This window comes from Temnothorax americanus, unplaced genomic scaffold, assembly GCF_048541705.1.
Source record: "Temnothorax americanus isolate GAGA-0224 unplaced genomic scaffold, ASM4854170v1 Scaffold13, whole genome shotgun sequence".
NCBI classification, from domain to species: Eukaryota; Metazoa; Arthropoda; class Insecta; order Hymenoptera; family Formicidae; genus Temnothorax; species Temnothorax americanus.
In genome coordinates, this window is record NW_027509264.1 from 3,061,433 (window position 1) to 3,078,148 (window position 16,716).

General features: G+C 36.4%; 3 protein-coding genes across 8 annotated transcripts in view; 2 read left to right on the forward strand and 1 right to left on the reverse strand.

The window, feature by feature from the left end:
- Positions 1-56: 56 nt before the first annotated feature.
- Positions 57-16,716, reverse strand: part of LOC143893840 (putative multidrug resistance-associated protein lethal(2)03659) — a 28,756-nt gene continuing 12,096 nt past the window's right edge. Inside the window, exons 2-15 of one of the 6 annotated variants that reach the window (XM_077399596.1) lie at positions 16,393-16,428; positions 6,876-7,076; positions 6,565-6,662; positions 6,214-6,468; positions 5,524-5,779; positions 5,107-5,281; positions 4,813-4,969; positions 4,371-4,573; positions 3,451-4,091; positions 2,626-3,302; positions 2,107-2,321; positions 832-1,910; positions 588-695; positions 57-393 (exon numbers count right to left, since the gene is read on the reverse strand). In XM_077399596.1, coding sequence (XP_077255722.1) covers positions 358-393; positions 588-695; positions 832-1,910; positions 2,107-2,321; positions 2,626-3,302; positions 3,451-4,091; positions 4,371-4,573; positions 4,813-4,969; positions 5,107-5,281; positions 5,524-5,779; positions 6,214-6,230 — 3,564 coding nt within the window. In that variant the 5' untranslated portion in view covers positions 6,231-6,468; positions 6,565-6,662; positions 6,876-7,076; positions 16,393-16,428 and the 3' untranslated portion in view covers positions 57-357. Of the gene's footprint in view, positions 394-587; positions 696-831; positions 1,911-2,106; positions 2,322-2,625; positions 3,303-3,450; positions 4,092-4,370; positions 4,574-4,812; positions 4,970-5,106; positions 5,282-5,523; positions 5,780-6,213; positions 6,469-6,564; positions 6,702-6,875; positions 7,077-7,235; positions 7,272-16,392; positions 16,429-16,716 lie in introns of all 6 variants that reach the window. The other 5 variants (XM_077399595.1, XM_077399593.1, XM_077399594.1 and 2 more) reach the window with 5 other exon arrangements.
- Positions 8,448-11,400, forward strand: LOC143893851 (uncharacterized). The gene is made up of 7 exons (XM_077399620.1): positions 8,448-8,576; positions 8,674-9,121; positions 9,720-10,011; positions 10,177-10,276; positions 10,590-10,700; positions 10,986-11,141; positions 11,210-11,400. The coding sequence occupies exons 1-7, from the start codon at positions 8,571-8,573 to the stop codon at positions 11,258-11,260; spliced, it is 1,164 nt and encodes a 387-aa protein (XP_077255746.1). The 5' UTR covers positions 8,448-8,570; the 3' UTR covers positions 11,261-11,400.
- Positions 12,653-16,261, forward strand: LOC143893845 (uncharacterized). The gene is made up of 8 exons (XM_077399607.1): positions 12,653-12,888; positions 13,049-13,175; positions 13,277-13,421; positions 13,490-13,765; positions 13,848-14,019; positions 14,150-14,812; positions 14,911-15,069; positions 15,152-16,261. Exons 1-8 carry the CDS (start codon positions 12,792-12,794, stop codon positions 15,205-15,207), a joined length of 1,695 nt encoding a protein of 564 aa, XP_077255733.1. The 5' UTR covers positions 12,653-12,791; the 3' UTR covers positions 15,208-16,261.

A 16,716-nucleotide genomic window follows, 5' to 3' on the forward strand; every position in this document is an offset into this window, starting at 1 on the left:
CACTTCAAATTAATAATGTAATAACATTTATTTGCTCAAAGAAAATCAATTAAAATTGGGTTTTTAATTGTTTTATTTCTCCGTGTCTATATAAAATTTCATTTTTACACTTTATTTCAAACTAATGTATTTTGTTCTGTAAGTATATCAAGTCTTAAAAAAAATTTTATAATTTTGAAAAGAGAAACAAAAAACGCAAAAGGCGCCGAATGCAACGTGAAATACAAGAGAAATTAACAGAAAATTTTTGTTAATGTAAAATGTATATTGTATACTAATAGATTATATAATAAGCTCATCGTTGAACGCGATTGCGTAGAATATCACTTTGGCACATAATCGTATTAAAAATTGTAATTATCTGGATGGCGACCTATCCTTTTTATAGAAATTCTGTAAAACAATCACAATAACTTGTTAATAAACAGTTTGTAAGAATAATTTAAATATTTAATAAATATAAATAATTACCACTAAAAAATAAATAAAATATTAAACTACAAACACTTTAATGTTTCATTACAATTATTATGTAACATAATAATTATTAATTGCAATTCTATCGTTAAGCTGAATTTATTGCTTACTTTTTCAGCTATATCAATAAGATGCTCGGCCATCGCAGTACCAGTCTGCTGTACCATATTATAAAAATGTCCTTTCCTTTGTAAAAGGATATATGGATGGTCAAATTCCTAAAATCAACGTTTATTATTTTGTAAAATGCTTTTATTGGGGGAGAGATTCCGAAAATTAAAAATTGCTGAGCGTCAAAATTATCGGAACCGTGTTTCTTTTTTTTTAATTGTTCAGCTATCGACTTGTACTTACTACAAGGTTTCCAGCGTCCATCACGGATATTCTATCGCTGTCCATAATGGTGTTCAATCTGTGAGCTATGGTGAACACGGTACAATTTATAAATTTCGTCTTAACCGTTTTTTGTATAAGGGAATCCGTGTAGGGATCGATGTTGGCAGTTGCCTCATCCAGCACCATAATCCGATTGTTCTTGATAATAGCGCGCGCGAGGCACAACAGCTGTTTCTGGCCGACGCTGAAGTTCGACCCCTCGTCGGACACCCTCGTGTTCAATCCGGCGGCCATCTCGGAGATGGTCTCCTTCAGCTCGACGTCTTGGAGCGCCTGCCACAGCGCGGCGTCGGAATACTGATCGAAGGGATCGAGATTCCGTCGCAGACTTCCGGTGAACAGGAACGGCTCCTGAGGGATAATACTGATCTTCGAGCGGAAGTCGTGCAGGGCGATCGCGCCGGTGGACACGCCGTCTATGAGGATCTCACCCTCCACGCAGGCCAGGCGAAAGAGCGCGTTGATCAGGGACGACTTGCCCGCGCCGGTTCTACCGACGATACCGATCTTCTCTTCCGGCATGATGGTGAAGTTGATGTTCCGGAGGATGTAGGCGCCTCGACGATTGTACTTCAAGCTCACATCCCTGAATTCAACGAGGCCCTTCGTCGGCCAATCGTCCGGCGGCTTGGTCCCCGGCTTGCCGTCGATCATCGGCTCCTCTTCCAAACGGGTGTACTCGAGTATTCTCTCTATGGAGGTCAGCTGGCTCTCCAGCTCGGCCGTTTGTCTAATTCCCCACTGCAGCATGTTCGTCAGCGCCATGGTTTGCGTGATTACCAGACCGATGTTGCCAACGACAGCCAGACCGTCGACGACCGTGAAGGCTATGATTATCGCCCCGATGTAAAACTGACAGATGACGTCGATGTAGAAGCCGAAGGCTCGAGAGGTGGACAGAAAGAGGAAGCAGGCGGACGAGTGGACATCCTGATGACTGCACAAGTCCGTCATCAACATCTCCTCGGCGTTAAACGCTCTGATTGTCGTCAGACCTTGCAAAGACGCTCCGAGGTGGTCGAAGATCGGCGAACGTGCTGAACAAATTGTTATCGCATTACTTATTTTAATTCCTGTTTCGCAAAAACGAAATCTAATTTCGACGAAAAGAACTTTGAAATAAATTTGTCTGGACATATGTAAACGAAGCAGATTCGGAGATCAAAAGTAATGATTTCTCGTTGGCTGCTAATGTCGCCTTTTATAAGTATATCGCATAGATAGATCACTTACTCGTCCCTTCGAGGCGTTTGATGCTGCGAGCGGTGCAGATGTATATCATACGGAAATAAGTAAAAATGCAAGCGCAAAGCACAGTGGGGATCGCCAGCCATGGGTTGACCGCTATGATCATAACTGCCACCGTGATCGAGATGAGTCCGATCACTATGATGTCAAATACGCACATCGACAATAATAAGTCGACGATATTGATATCTCTAGCAAACCTAACAGTGGGAAATATTTTTCTTCTTTAGATAAAGCTATCAAAAGTTGGAAAAAAAAAAGAAAATATAATTCATTTTTTAGACAAATTAGTGAACAATAAAAATCTGCATAAAATTATATGACAAGATTGTAATTCTTGCAATTTTCATTCAAAAATTTTTTAAACTTTCTTTTTGAAAAACTGGAGATTAATAATTTTACTTACAGCAGAATTTAATGAGAAAAATTGCACTTGTCAATATGATACTTTACAAATAATCTCGCTTTCAATTATTGTGCCCTTCACTTGTGCCCTGCACTTGCCTGTTTAATATACGGCCAGCTGGATTAGTACTGTAAAAGTACATAGTTGCGCGCAATATGCTGTGAAACATAGCGGAGTGCAGATTCACCGAGGACCACATGCACACGCTGAAGTACACGATCGTTTGGAATTTCCACAGCAGTACGATGGACACTATCATAGCGCTGTACAAGTAGATCATGGAGTCGCGGGGTAGCGGGCCCTCCCACTGAAATTCCAGGGTGGCATTGTCTATCTTGTGCCACGAGCTCGACTCGACGTTCACCCAGAACGCGACGAAGTAGTCGCTACCACCGGATATCACCTGATTCGCCAAGAAGATCAGCATCATCAACGCGATCAAGACGGGCCTCTTGCTCGCCTTGAAGTAAGCGAAGAACATTCCGCGAGATATGCGACCCTTCGCCATCGTCTCCTGCGTCTCAATCGGCGGAACGTCCCCGTTGTCCCTCGTCTCGCCCTTCATCGAAATTCGACGCTTAATCTCAGATTGCCTTCTCTCGGCCTCTTTGCATTTCGTGTCAGCCGCCTTCACCAGCTTCATAAAGTCAAGGCCCAGCTCTTGCAACTGATCGAACGTACCCTTCTGCTCGATACTACCGTCGTTCATCACGATAATCTGATCGGCGAGTTGCAGATACTGCAGTTGATGCGTCACCAGAATCCTCGTTTTCCCCTGATCGGCAATTGTTGAATGAAATAATTAAAATTTGGAATCAAGAAGCTACCTGAGAGAATCATCTTAAATTGACAAATTTCTATACCAAAATTTTGTCTTGTCAATCACAAATATGAATATTTTGCTGCACCCTGCGACTTTTTACCTTTAGATAGCCGAAGATGCACTTGTCCACGAGACGTCTGCTGACGTGCGAGTCCACGGCGGAGAGAGGATCGTCCAGGAGATAAATATCCGCGTCCTTGTAGATCGCTCGCGCCAAGTTGATCCTGGCACGCTGGCCGCCGCTCAGATTTATCCCCCGCTCGCCCACGATGGTGCGGTCGCCGTGAGGAAACGAGTCTATGTCCGATTCCATCTGACAGACTCTGACCACCTCGTTGTAACGCGACTTGTCCATCGCCTGCCCGAACAGAATGTTTTGCCTCACGGAAGACGCGAAGATCCACGGCTGCTGGCTGACGTAGTTTATCCTGCCGTGGCTCTCGATACTCCCGCCCGACAACGGCAGTTCCTGAAGTATCGCTTGCAAGAGGCTGCTCTTGCCCGAACCCACCTGGCCCACGATGGCGACGAAGCTTCCAGGTGGCACGGTCAAGCTTACGTTACGCAACGTCTCATCCTTACCCTCGCCGTGCCACTTGGCGTTTACGTTTGTCATGCGAAGTGCGAATGAATCAGTACCCGTCTGACATGGGTTCTGTTTCGTTTTGCTGATCTCATCGTGCAACATAAATCTTCGCAAACGACGAATACAAACCAATGCCTGTACCAATTGATGGAGACCTACGGAACAAAATTTAAAAAATAAATAAATAAAAATAGAATGTAATGCTAATCTTCAACGAGTACTAAATTCTGTCATCTTTAAAAAGTCGTTAAACTTAAGGTGTATGTGTAAAGTATATAAATGATTTAATTATACCGCGTTAATTATATATGTAAGGCTCTTTATATTTTATCTTTAATCGCGATAAAGCTATTAAATCACGACTTGCTAAGGATTAATTCTCAGCACGTCATTTGTAACACGTCAATTGTTAAGTTTTGTATCGATAGTCTTACCCATTGAAAAGCCAAAAATCATCGAGTTCCGTAGAACGTTGTAATATGCTGTTACCAGGTACACCTTCTCGGCGTTAATGTAATTTCCGAATAAGACGTATGCCAATATCGCGACGAAGAGAATAAGTCGCGGCACATAGCAGTCGAGAGTGAGAGTTAATTGTTTCAAGATAGAATATTTCTTTATTACGCTCATCTCACGCCTGGAAATAATTAAATTCTAACAACAGTTTGGTAAAATTTCTAAAATCCTCAATCGAATAACAAGAGTCTGTATTAATTTAGCAGAAATAAGAATACGAAAGAAATTCTTTAATTATATAGCTACAAAAAACAGTAATGCATAAAAATACAAATAGCATATGAAATAATAAAAGAAGAAGACAAGTGTTTTTAGTTTAAACAAAATTAAACTTGGTTAAAACTTTCGAGGTACACTTACTTTCTCGCCTTTTCCACCAGATTATAAAAAGGAATTTCCCAAACGTACATTTTAATTACTTGCAATCCGGTGATTACTTGATTCATCAGCCTGAGCCTGTTGTCTGTTTTTTCTGCTAATTTAAGCGTTAAAGGTGCAATTATCTTCGCTAAGGCCGCTGAAACAGTACATGTCATTTCGATACGTTGCAACGAATCCGCTCATCAAATATAATGTTCAGTAGAATATTATTACAGAGACATGTATTAACCGCGTGATTTTTATAATCATTTATTAACTGAAGCACGCCAGTACCTTGACAAGGAATGAATAGTAAAAATACCGATATTCCTATCAGCGCTGCCCATCCAATTTCGGCAAACGTAACGTACGTGATCCATATGATTTGAAGAGGTGCGATCCAAATGTAATGTAGATCTACCAGGGATGCTTCCAACCTAGTAATGTCGCTACTTAGGAAATTTACCATCTAAAAATGTGGTATAAACTCATAAAATGCAAATTATATCTTTTAGTAAGCATTTATTAAAATGTGCTCTTGAATAAAGTATAGTGGCAGATGGTATTGCTTATTTGTAACAAAATTATTTTGGTACAAATAAAATCTTTCTATGTTCCCCAATTTCTGTTTACTTTGCCTTGTGCTGCTCCTTCTTCACATTTGAGACGTAATGGAACATAGGAAATGAATATTGAGTTTGTATCTCTCACCTGTCCAACGGATGTCTCATTGTCCAGTACAGAATTGGGGAGCTTCAATATCTTTTGATAAATTAACGAGGTACAGGCTATCTTAATTTTCAATCCTAGGTGAAACGAGCAATGTACGGAATAATGCGTAATAAAACAATCCATGATGGACAATAGAATTATACCGCCTGCACTGTAATACACCTCGTCGGTCCATTCTTTCTTCTCGCTCGCGAAATAGCGTAACAAATTAGCAAGTAATAACGGTTGATACATTCTGTAATGTAATTAAACGCATGATGAAGAGCAACGTACAAAAAATTGACTGTTATAAAATCTTAAAATATAAAATAATGATATATGTTGGATATAATTTAAATTAAATTTAAATCGCGAGATAAATAAAGAGAAGTTATTCATGTTTAAACATATAGAAATACAAGTTTTACTCAATTTTACAATTTTCAAAAACTATATTTTTGAGAATTAAATCTTACATGGAAAAATTTATTCTCTATTGCAATTTGGATTTTTAAATAGGTTAATAATCTTTCTTTCTTTATCAATTTGTGTCACCACAGCATACAGAAAAATAATTATTTCATATCCATCTTGTTTACGATATTTGTTCGCTGCTTTTCGTATCTTCATTTCTTTCGAACGTGCGTCGTATTGATATATAATTCGTTTATCTTTATTTGCTAAACATACCTAGAAAACAATTCCATAATTGCTTCTGCAATTCCAATTAGCAGAAACGTCTTTCCAAAACAGCGCAACAGCACCCTGAGCAATTGTGGCTTACGGCCATTTTTCTTTTTAGCGCACGATTCTACTTCTTTTTCCCAAGCTTTGCTTATGACTTGGCCTAAATGGTTGGTTCTGTCTTGCGTAAGAGTAGCGTAGAGATCGGTCTCCTCCAAATCTTTTTTGTAGTAGCCGGTCCGAAAAATTGTTCGGGTCCACCTGTATGTATTAATTGTTAAATTCCTTGAATTAACATACTGTTTATTACTTAATTATTATCTTAACTCGCGTAAGTATATAGATATTCGAACGTACGCATGTATGGCAAATGCAAATGGCGAATACTACAAGCAATGCAATCTTGACCGCGCATTAAAATCTCTTTCGTACGTAAAGCTTCAATAGCCAGGCGTCTATATTTCCGATAAAAAGATTTTCAACATCTGGTATTTCTTCATTGTTAAACCAAATTAATATATTACAATATAATATTTTATAATAAATGTGCGAATACTTTTTTAGTAGCTCAATCACGCTCCTAATTGTTAATTCTATTTTCGAACATATGTTGTACACATTTACTTTTGATTTAAATAGCATTACAAGATTTAATTTGTAATACTTACCAAAAGGTGAGGAGAGAAATGACATTCGCATTTTGCCGTGGATTTTTTGGATATTTCTTTTGATCGTCGTTTATCATGGTGACACATTAAACTTTTATTCATCTTCAAATATATCTTTTATTTTTAATATAACACCAACTGCCTATATATTTTTATTAATTATTAAAAAGAATAAATGACAAACTATTCGTATAGGCATTTCTGTTAAAAAAAATTATAAATTCTTAATTTATCAAAAAATCTGTCAAGTTAAATACATGAAAGTCTTATTAATTACATTAATAAATACTTTGGATCTTTGCGAAAAAAAGGTAGTTTACAAGATTAATTTCAAAAGTCAAAAATGCGTATTGCACTCACCAATTCGATGGTGTCAAAGACCATTTCATCAGTCGTCTGAAAACAACACGATCGAGTCTGTCAGTGACACTTTATCAAACCGCAACCACTTTATCATATTTCCTTATATATTCTTATCGTGAGTGAAATATGTACAATGCAATCAAATCTCCGAGAAAAGAAGATACTTCAAAGATATAATCAATTATCTCATTCAAGTAACGAATAATGCTCTAACGCTCTCCTCACGAGATTATTGGATTAATTGTTATGTACTTGGCGTGAGACGCTACTGTGTCTACTGTGTGGTCTCGTTATCTTGATGCTTAAACGATTGTAAATTTACTGATAGCACGAACTCCTCTTTATCTGTTTTTTTTTTTTTTTTTTTTTTCGAAAGGCGCCAGTTTACGTTTTCATATATGTCTCGCACTCTTCTGCGTTGTTTTAGAAATTTTTATTATTTTTAGGAATATTTGTCATTAATAATTAATAATTAGGGATACTTATCATTAATACTTAATAATTTAGTAATTTTCGATTTTACAGTATAATTTATTTTATTTATTACATATACATATATATATATATATATATATATATATATATAAAAGTAAATTATATTTTATTAAGTGAAATAAGTTTATGTCTAATTTGAAACTCGTTTTTGCCACTCAAACGCGCATATAAATTTATTACTATTGTAACATTAAATTCAGTACTAGCTATAGTTGCGCACTAAAGAAATTGTACTTCTTAAGATCGCGAAATTCTCAGTACGAATGAATATAATGCGTTATACGATACTTTCTTTTTTTTGTATTCATCAGAAAGTAACATCTGGCGAATAGCTGCAGTGAAAAAAAACGATATATTATTACATGTCGAGGCATGCCAAAGAACTTCTGTAAGACACGGGAAATAAGAGAGCATTCGGAGGAGAGCTATAATTACGGCCTGTCTGCGATATTTTTGGCGAAATACTTCTGCGATTCCGCTTTCGATATCGCATGTGACGAGACAGCGAAAAAACGATATGCGCAACTGGCTTATTAATCTTGCAAGAAAATTGATACTGCAAAATTGATGTACATGGCTGCGTTCGCGGAGCGCGCTATTATATTAGCTTATTCTATCCTTGTTTTATACCTGACGAGCGATGAAGATAGAATGATGCGATAACGCTAATAGCGCGCTTCCCGAACGTAGCCATGTTCATTTTGCATGAATGGGGCGTTCCTCTGCATAGTCTGCATTTCCCAGCATTTGTCTGGGAAAGTTTACCTCGGAGGTAACACGATACATTTATCGTCAGTCTGCCGTACATCTTCGACTTGTGTCGAAGTCGAGAAAGCCATGCAGGTATTCGACAGCAATATAAAGAACGTCCCATTATTTCGCCATTATTTCCGAAGGAACGACTGCGAATTCCTGAACGACCTGATATTTCAATTTTCAGTCGGCTGATCTCGCTCAAGCGTCAAACATAATAATTTGGAACAAACGGTTCGTGTCCTTCTTGGGCTTATGGCCGTGCAATGTGAATCAGCCTCTATTCGTATTCTTCATCGTCTACATGATAATTTACTGTATCATGGCAGTGGGCCATCTGATGAAGAATATCAATCAGCTGGAGCGCGTCGTGGCAAATTTAACGGACAACGTTGGTATCGCGTCGATACCGGGGAAGATGTTTATATGCAGACGGAGCTGCGAAATAATGGCCAAGTTTCTGAAAAGCATCGAGATCGATTTCTCGACAGAAGCGTACGATAATGTCCGCGAGAAAATGGCATATCTATATTATAACGATATCGCGATCGTATTTACCAAGTTTACGACGTTCCTGACAGGGGGTACGGCTATAATGTATTACGTCATGAAATTTCTCGTAAATTGGAACGCAAGTAAGTACAATTATACGTCGTCGTCACGCGTAAGACTTACAGCTATATATCATGATAATGGCTTAAAAAGCATTATCAGGTTGTTCATGAGTCTGTCATAAGACCGTTAATACGTTATATTTGCTCCCAAAGAGGCATCGAGTAGACATACCGCGCTCAAGTCGATATTTTTAGATACCGAGATCTGGGCACGTATTATGGAACTTTTCGGAATGGATTGCAATCGGAATTATTCCGTTTTCTCTAGAAAACACAATAGAAATCTTGGAAAAACTAAACAATCCCGATTGGAATTTATTATTCTAAAAAGTTTCATGAGTGTTCTGACGGTGGTAATAAAAATTTGATTATTTCTTGAAATAATCAATCTTTTAATAAAACAATTAAGTAATACGGTACGCACTGTCCTTTATTTTAATAAGATTGTATATATCGCGACGTTACAACTTTCGAATACTTGAATATCTCAATTCTATTTAAATACGTTAATAAAAGGCAAAGGCAGAAAATCTGTAGATAAAGATAGAGTTAATTGGTCCTTTTTCGGATCAGTCGGATCAGTCGGATATGGAAAATTAAAGTAACCTGATGTATATAGCGGCGGCCGGTAATTTTTCCGATTTTTCGTACGAATTACCGTATTCGGCTCATCCCTTCTTTGAGATCAAGGACACGTCCACGTACATATGCATCTGCATCTACCTGCTGATCATGATACCGATGCTGGTATGCGGTTACGCTGGACTGGATGCTTACCTACTCAGCATGGTTCTTCATGTCTGCGGCCAGTTTGCCGCTTTATCGTGCAAGGTCGACAATTTGCTGAGAGACCATGAGAACTACAATCGCCATATCAGAAACATCATATTGAGACATCGCCATCTAATAAAGTAAATCCCCTATTCGATCATATCAGCACGTGTATAACTTCATAATTATTTCAAATACGTTTGTATATCATGTGTTGCTCCTTATAGATTATGACAAGCTAGTAGCTATCACCTTAGTGTCAGGAATAATGCGACCGTGTTTTAACGATGCACCCGTTATTCCAGATTAGCGGAGATCTTAGAAGACAATTTCAACCTGATATGCCTACAACAAACTCTGGGCACTGTACTCTTGCTCTGTTTCACTCTGTACCATATGATTGTGGTGAGTTTCATGACTTGAGATTTGAAAGATCATTCGCCTCGCAATTCACGTGCTTCTCATACGTTTGAGAGGAAAATGTTGATATTAAATAAGAGATTACTATAGCAACACTTCGTAGTATCTTAATTAGTAGGAAGAATAGGTGGCATTAAATTTTTAAGAAATTTAAAAATTTATTTTTCGTTCAAGTTTGTTGCTGTTTATCAAATTTCAAAGTTAAGCATTTTTATCAATATACACGCATAATTATTTTATAAATTAATTAATGTCCGTAACTGATATCAGAATAACGGTTGGTTAAATTATATTTCAGACTTCGGAACATACTGAAAAAGCTAGTGTTATAATTTTTGTACTATATGTATGCAGCGTACTTAGTACACATCTCGCTTATTGTTATATAAGCGAGTGTCTCATTAATGAGGTAATTATGAAAAGTAGAATAATTTATCTTAGCATTAAAATATGTAGGTAATCAATTTATTTATGATGTCTCAATCGGATTAACGCCAGTGCAAAATTTGTATCTTGTTGTCTATTTTAAAATATTTCATCTATTTTAATTACATTTTACTGTAGACAAAATTATATATTTATTTAGAAAAATGTCAAGTGGGTTAAACGTTTAACAGTTCGTGTACACGAATTATTTATTCATCATTTGCGAAGACAAATTTAATTTTGCAATAATATTGCTTATTTTATTCAGAGTACCAAATTGCGCGAGTCATTTTATAATTCCGATTGGTATAATAATTCACCATCGTGTACAAAGTTAATCAGCATTGGTATGATTCGAGCTGAGAAACCACTGACGTTGACTGCCGGCAAATTCTACGTGCTGTCATTGAGCTCGTACACGAGTGTGAGTCAACAAATCAATATATTTTTTTATCGTTTTGTTATTATTCTTAGAACGCATTCCGTTTACAGATTGTGAAAACGTCGATGGCGTACTTGTCCGTGTTACGCAAATTTATCTAAAAAAATTTTAATTTGAAGTACTTCGTCGAAATTTATCTACGAAACCCGGAAACATGTATAAATAACGATTATTATAATTTATAATAACCGTAATTATTATAATTTACAAACTTAGTGCTAAATATATCTATATATATAAAGGAAGATGTCCTAACTGACTCATCAACGCCCAGCCCAAACCCCTGAACCGAATTTTTACTATATATGAAATAGGGGTAGAGTTTTCCAGGGAGTGCCACTATGTATAGTTTTTTGTTACCGATTTTCTGGAAACCCCTTTTTCTAATTATTCTAATTTTTCGGGAAATACTTGTCTGAACTTGTCTTGTGGTACAATTGAGCGCGAGCGCGCACGCGCGCCTAGGGTACTCCGCGACGCGTAGGCAGTAATTATCTAAAAATTAACATATTTCCGTCAATAATCAAGATTTTGGAAAAATTCAAACGCCATTTTGTTCGTCGTGAAAAGAGGAACAAATTTTCTCTAGTTCATTTTTTTATAGGATGTATAGTTTGATCGCTAGAGCACGTTAAACAAATAAATTGTTAATAATTTTTTATTGCATCGGCTTACGAAAAAAACTATTTACAGATTCTTGATTATTGTTCTACGACCCAAAAAACATAAAAAATAATGGAAAATTTTTACTTAATTTTATTTGATTTTATAAAACGTAGCAAAAATCACAGACATTCTAATATATGTTTTTAAAGGGTGCACCGTTACTATTTAAACAAAAATCAATTCTTAAAAGTGATTAATGGTGTAATATATGGTGTAATTTTGTTGAAATAGTAATGGGGCGCACTTTGAAAACGCACGTACATATATTAATAGAAAATATAATTTTTGCTATTTTTTATAAAATCAAGTAAAATTAAAAATTTTCCATTATACTGAATATTATACTCAAATAAAACTGCCAAATGTCTTCTATTAAACGCAATTTTATTTTTGTCTATATTTTTCCCGATCCGTATGCATTACAGAATAAAAGCTAATTGGTTTCAGCGACTTCCCTGTATGTGAGATCCTGTATATAATAGTTAATTATTCTTATAAATTTAATTTAATTATTTCTAGTAAAAACGTGTTAAACCGTCCATATAGTTTTTATAAATATTACTTAATTATTATAAGTACATTTTATTCAAATTGTATATTTATTAATGTTTAAATATTATTATAAGCTGTTGTCTAGATAAAACAGATAAAATTATAGTGACATCAAAATAAGGAGAAAACGATTGTGAGTGTTATGATAGAAAAATTAGTTTTTATAGTAATTTTTTCGTCTTTTTTTGACGTTATTGCAATTTTTTGTTTTTTTTTCCGAAAAAAAAAAATCACTGAAATAGTATTAGCAGCAGGCCCGAAAAGTCACCGTTCGCCCATGCTAAGCGCGACACTTGTTCCTCGATTGCATACAACTTCAGACCATTCAAAAAAATAGCGTCGCTTCAAGGTGTACGCACGTATCGCGTCGCATCGCACAAAAGTATATAATTTTCGACAAAAAAAATAATAGATATGGATAATCAAGAGAGTTACGACGATCCTCAATTTGTGAAAGTGCTAGAAACCTGTTTAAAACAGGAAATTGAGGCAGTCAAAAGAAATCTCGACGGTAAGCAAAGTAGTGCGACGTAGCACTTCAATGAAATGTAAAACTTGAATGGGAAGGAAAGACATTCTCGTGCAATTATTCATACGTTTTTACCTATTGATTTTTCGATTTTCTTTTACTAACTACTTGCTGAGAAAAGAATGTTGTTGATAATTTCTAGCCAATACAGAGAAAATAAAGCAACTGAAGGTGACGATGCGTAGCGAACTGAACAGAAGAAAGGAACTTAAGGGAAAGATCACGCAGATGAACAAGATTAAACTGATATTAAGCGATACTTTAACAAAGTACACGAAATAATTATCTAATCCTGGCGTATTAACATTTTTATATTTTTATACTGCATTCTTCTTGAATTTACGTATCGGAACTTTGTTGCGTCATACAGGTTACATATAAGCATCAACAAAGTCTCGGTCTCTTTAGAAACTATGAAAGCAAATGCCGATGATCAATATCAGCTGATTCAACTGAGATCGCAAGAGTGTCGAGACATCGTAGCCGAATACAAGAAAACATGGCACGAATATCGCGTAAGTATTAAGTCTCGCGTTTACTCGTGCAATTTCAACATTTAATCAAAATAAATGTTCACGAGCAGGATGTATACGAGAAATTTCCATTGGCAAAGGCCAGGAACGCGGCCAAGAACAATTTGGAGAAGCTTGAAATCGAGCATATGGTCATGTCTTACAAGAAAGCGGAGATGATAACGATTGTCAAGCAGAGGCGACGTGTCAACTGGATCCGCACGCGCTGCAAGATAATCGAATTCGCCACTATGATGTTAGAGCGTATGAAATTGGAGGAGAAATTGGTGAAGCTAAAAGTGAATGTAAAATATCACAGGAAAGAGTTTCAGTCAATCGAAGCGGAGGTATCCAGACTATGTTAAAATAATTTTTCAATATACATATATTCAATGTGTAAGTAGGTATTTAATTAGTCGCTTTTCGTAGCTGCAAGTATTGCGCAGAAAGGAGGAGGATCAGAAAAGGCAGAGGAAACAGCAAATGCTGGAAATGCCGCCGCCGAAGATCAATATACCGCTTCGAGAAATGTACGCGCAAAATCAAATGCGCGCGAGAGTGCAACAGGATCAGTGGAAATGGGCTCACGAGCCTCTCGACGGTGAACATTCATTTTATACTTTTTTAGTTCCTTGTCCTTGTACCTAGATACGTAGGACAAGGGCTTTATTCATGGACACATGCATATACAATACGCGTTGTCCTATATATCAAAGTCATTTGCTTTTCAGATACCATATCCGTCAATACCTTGTACCTGGAGGAGTTATGCATAAACGAGAGCACTTCGGTGTCACCTGAGAGAATGGACGTAGAGGCGACACGTGACAACGATTACAAGCTTACCGCAGTTGAAACGGAAAGGTCTGATTCGAAAATTACTATCGTTTCGGAAAAAGATGATACGCGCGCCGCCCGCGCTGCTTCGGTAGCATCGAATGCGGAGCCAAGTGCTGAGAAAGCGATTTTGGCCGACGACAACGACGTAGAAATGAAAGAGATCCATCGCGAAAAGACGCAGAAGTCGCAGGAGCCCGTTAAAACGCAACCAAGCTACCGTACAAAAGAAAGCCCGCTCAAGCATAGCGCCGCCAAGAATACACAGGACGAAATTGAAGCAAAAAGGATGCGACTTGAAAGGCAGGATAGTAAGAAAAGTATCGATAAAATAACGACTCCTCAGCCGTCGACTATTGTTAAAGAAATGGATTTGAGATCCCTGTCGGTCCCGAAGATTAAAAAGATAGAACCCGTACATTTCAATGTTACGCCGTTAATGGCGAAACCCGTTCAGCGCCCGCCGACTGTTGCCGCAAGCAGTATGTTTTCTCCGACGAATTACGAATATTGTGACAGCAATATGAGTTTCTTCGATCAGGATTTCGTATCAAAAGGTTGTGATTATAATTAAGTTGCTCGTCTTTTATAATTGAAAAAATTAGATGTATTTATTTGTTATAAATGAAAATAAATTACACAAACTTTATTGCAGGTGCGCCATCATTGTGCGAGGGGTCGCTGTGTAATTATACATTATCTCCGACTTCCAATATAGCGCCAATTTGTGCCGAAGAAGACGCACAAATGGCTCCTTCCCCGAAACATACTCCGCGACGGGATAATAAAACTGAGTCTGACGACAAAGCGTCAGGTATTAAAATGTTCCTATCTCAAATACTCGACGCAATTAATTTCACTATTTTAAGACTAATTTTTAATTTTACTTTTTTCAGCATTCGAGTTCAATAAGTTTACGAAGAGCACAAAGGGTAACTTCGCTTTATTTTGAAGAAAAAAACAGGAACATTATTTAAGTTCTCTAGTTCTTATATATAATCCAACATAGTTTCATTGATGTGTTAAAAAATTCTATACATTACATAAGTAAAAGTAAAGTTCTGTTATATTCTACATGAATTAATCAAGACATATTGTTTTTGTTATTACATTTGTAAATGTATGAAAAACAAAAAATTAAACTAATATAACTATATATAAAGCATATTTGCTCGTATTATATAGAGTATCATTAAAAGAAGGTTGGTATTGAATTTGGCTATAATCGGTTCTTTCTTTATAAAATTTAGAATTTTTTGAGAAACGTTCGTGGTTGCTCTAACTTCCGACAATTTTGAGATATCAGACTATTTATAATTCTATTATATTCTTCAGTTTTTTCTACCCCTATTTTATATACAAATCTTTAAGATTTGGTTGGTTAGATCCAGCTTTATACGCGATTAAAGGTCTATATGCGAAGTCAATATATGTATGGACCATGTAGCCTGAACTTCCAAAGTCAACATCGATTTAACATTGCGTTAATTGTAAAACCCTACTTGTTTCGGGAAATAATTGATTGAATCTCAAGGAATTATACATGAAGTAGGGGTAGAATTTCCCGGGGAGTGCTATAAAGAGTATACTATTTTTTGTTACCGATCTTTTTGGAAACCGGTTCCGAATGACCGAATTTCAAAGAATTGTACATAAAGTATTAAAGGAAGGTTAGTATTGAATTTTCTGATCATCTGAAAAGAGGTTACCGATTTCTGCATTTAAAACTATAAACAATTTGTTAATATAATATATAAAATGTGCAAATTAGTAATTTTTTTAACGATTGACGCCATAAGCATAAATCGGTATCCCCTTCACCCTAATTTTATGAAACCAGTACTAAAATTTTTCTAGAAAACAAAGCTAAATCTTTAAAAAAAATTCGGATAAGATGAAATTTTACCCGTCATTACCACGGCCGTCCTGATCTGTTTATCACTTTCACCTGTAACCCCAAGTGGAAGGATATCACAGATGCACTACTGCCTGGGCAATTTATCAAAAAGTCTGTCAAGTTAAATACACATGAAAGTTTTATTAATTACATTAATAGATATTTTAAATCTTTGCGAAAAAAGGATAGTTTACGTTTACAGGATTAATTTCAAAAGTCAAATATGCGTATTGCACTCACCAATTCGACGGTGTCAAAGACCATTTCATCAGTCGTCTGAAAACAACACGATCGAGTCTGTCAGTGACACTTTATCAAACCGCAACCACTTTATCATATTTCCTTATATATTCTTATCGTGAGTGAAATATATACAATGCAATCAAATCTCCGAGAAAAAGAAGACACTTCAAAGATATAACCAATTATCTCATTCAAGTAACGAATAATGCTCTAATGCTCTCCTCACGAGATTATTGGATTAATTGTTATGTACTTGGCGTGAGACGCTACTGTGTCTACTGTGTGGTCTCGTTATCCTGATACTTAAACGATTGTAAATTT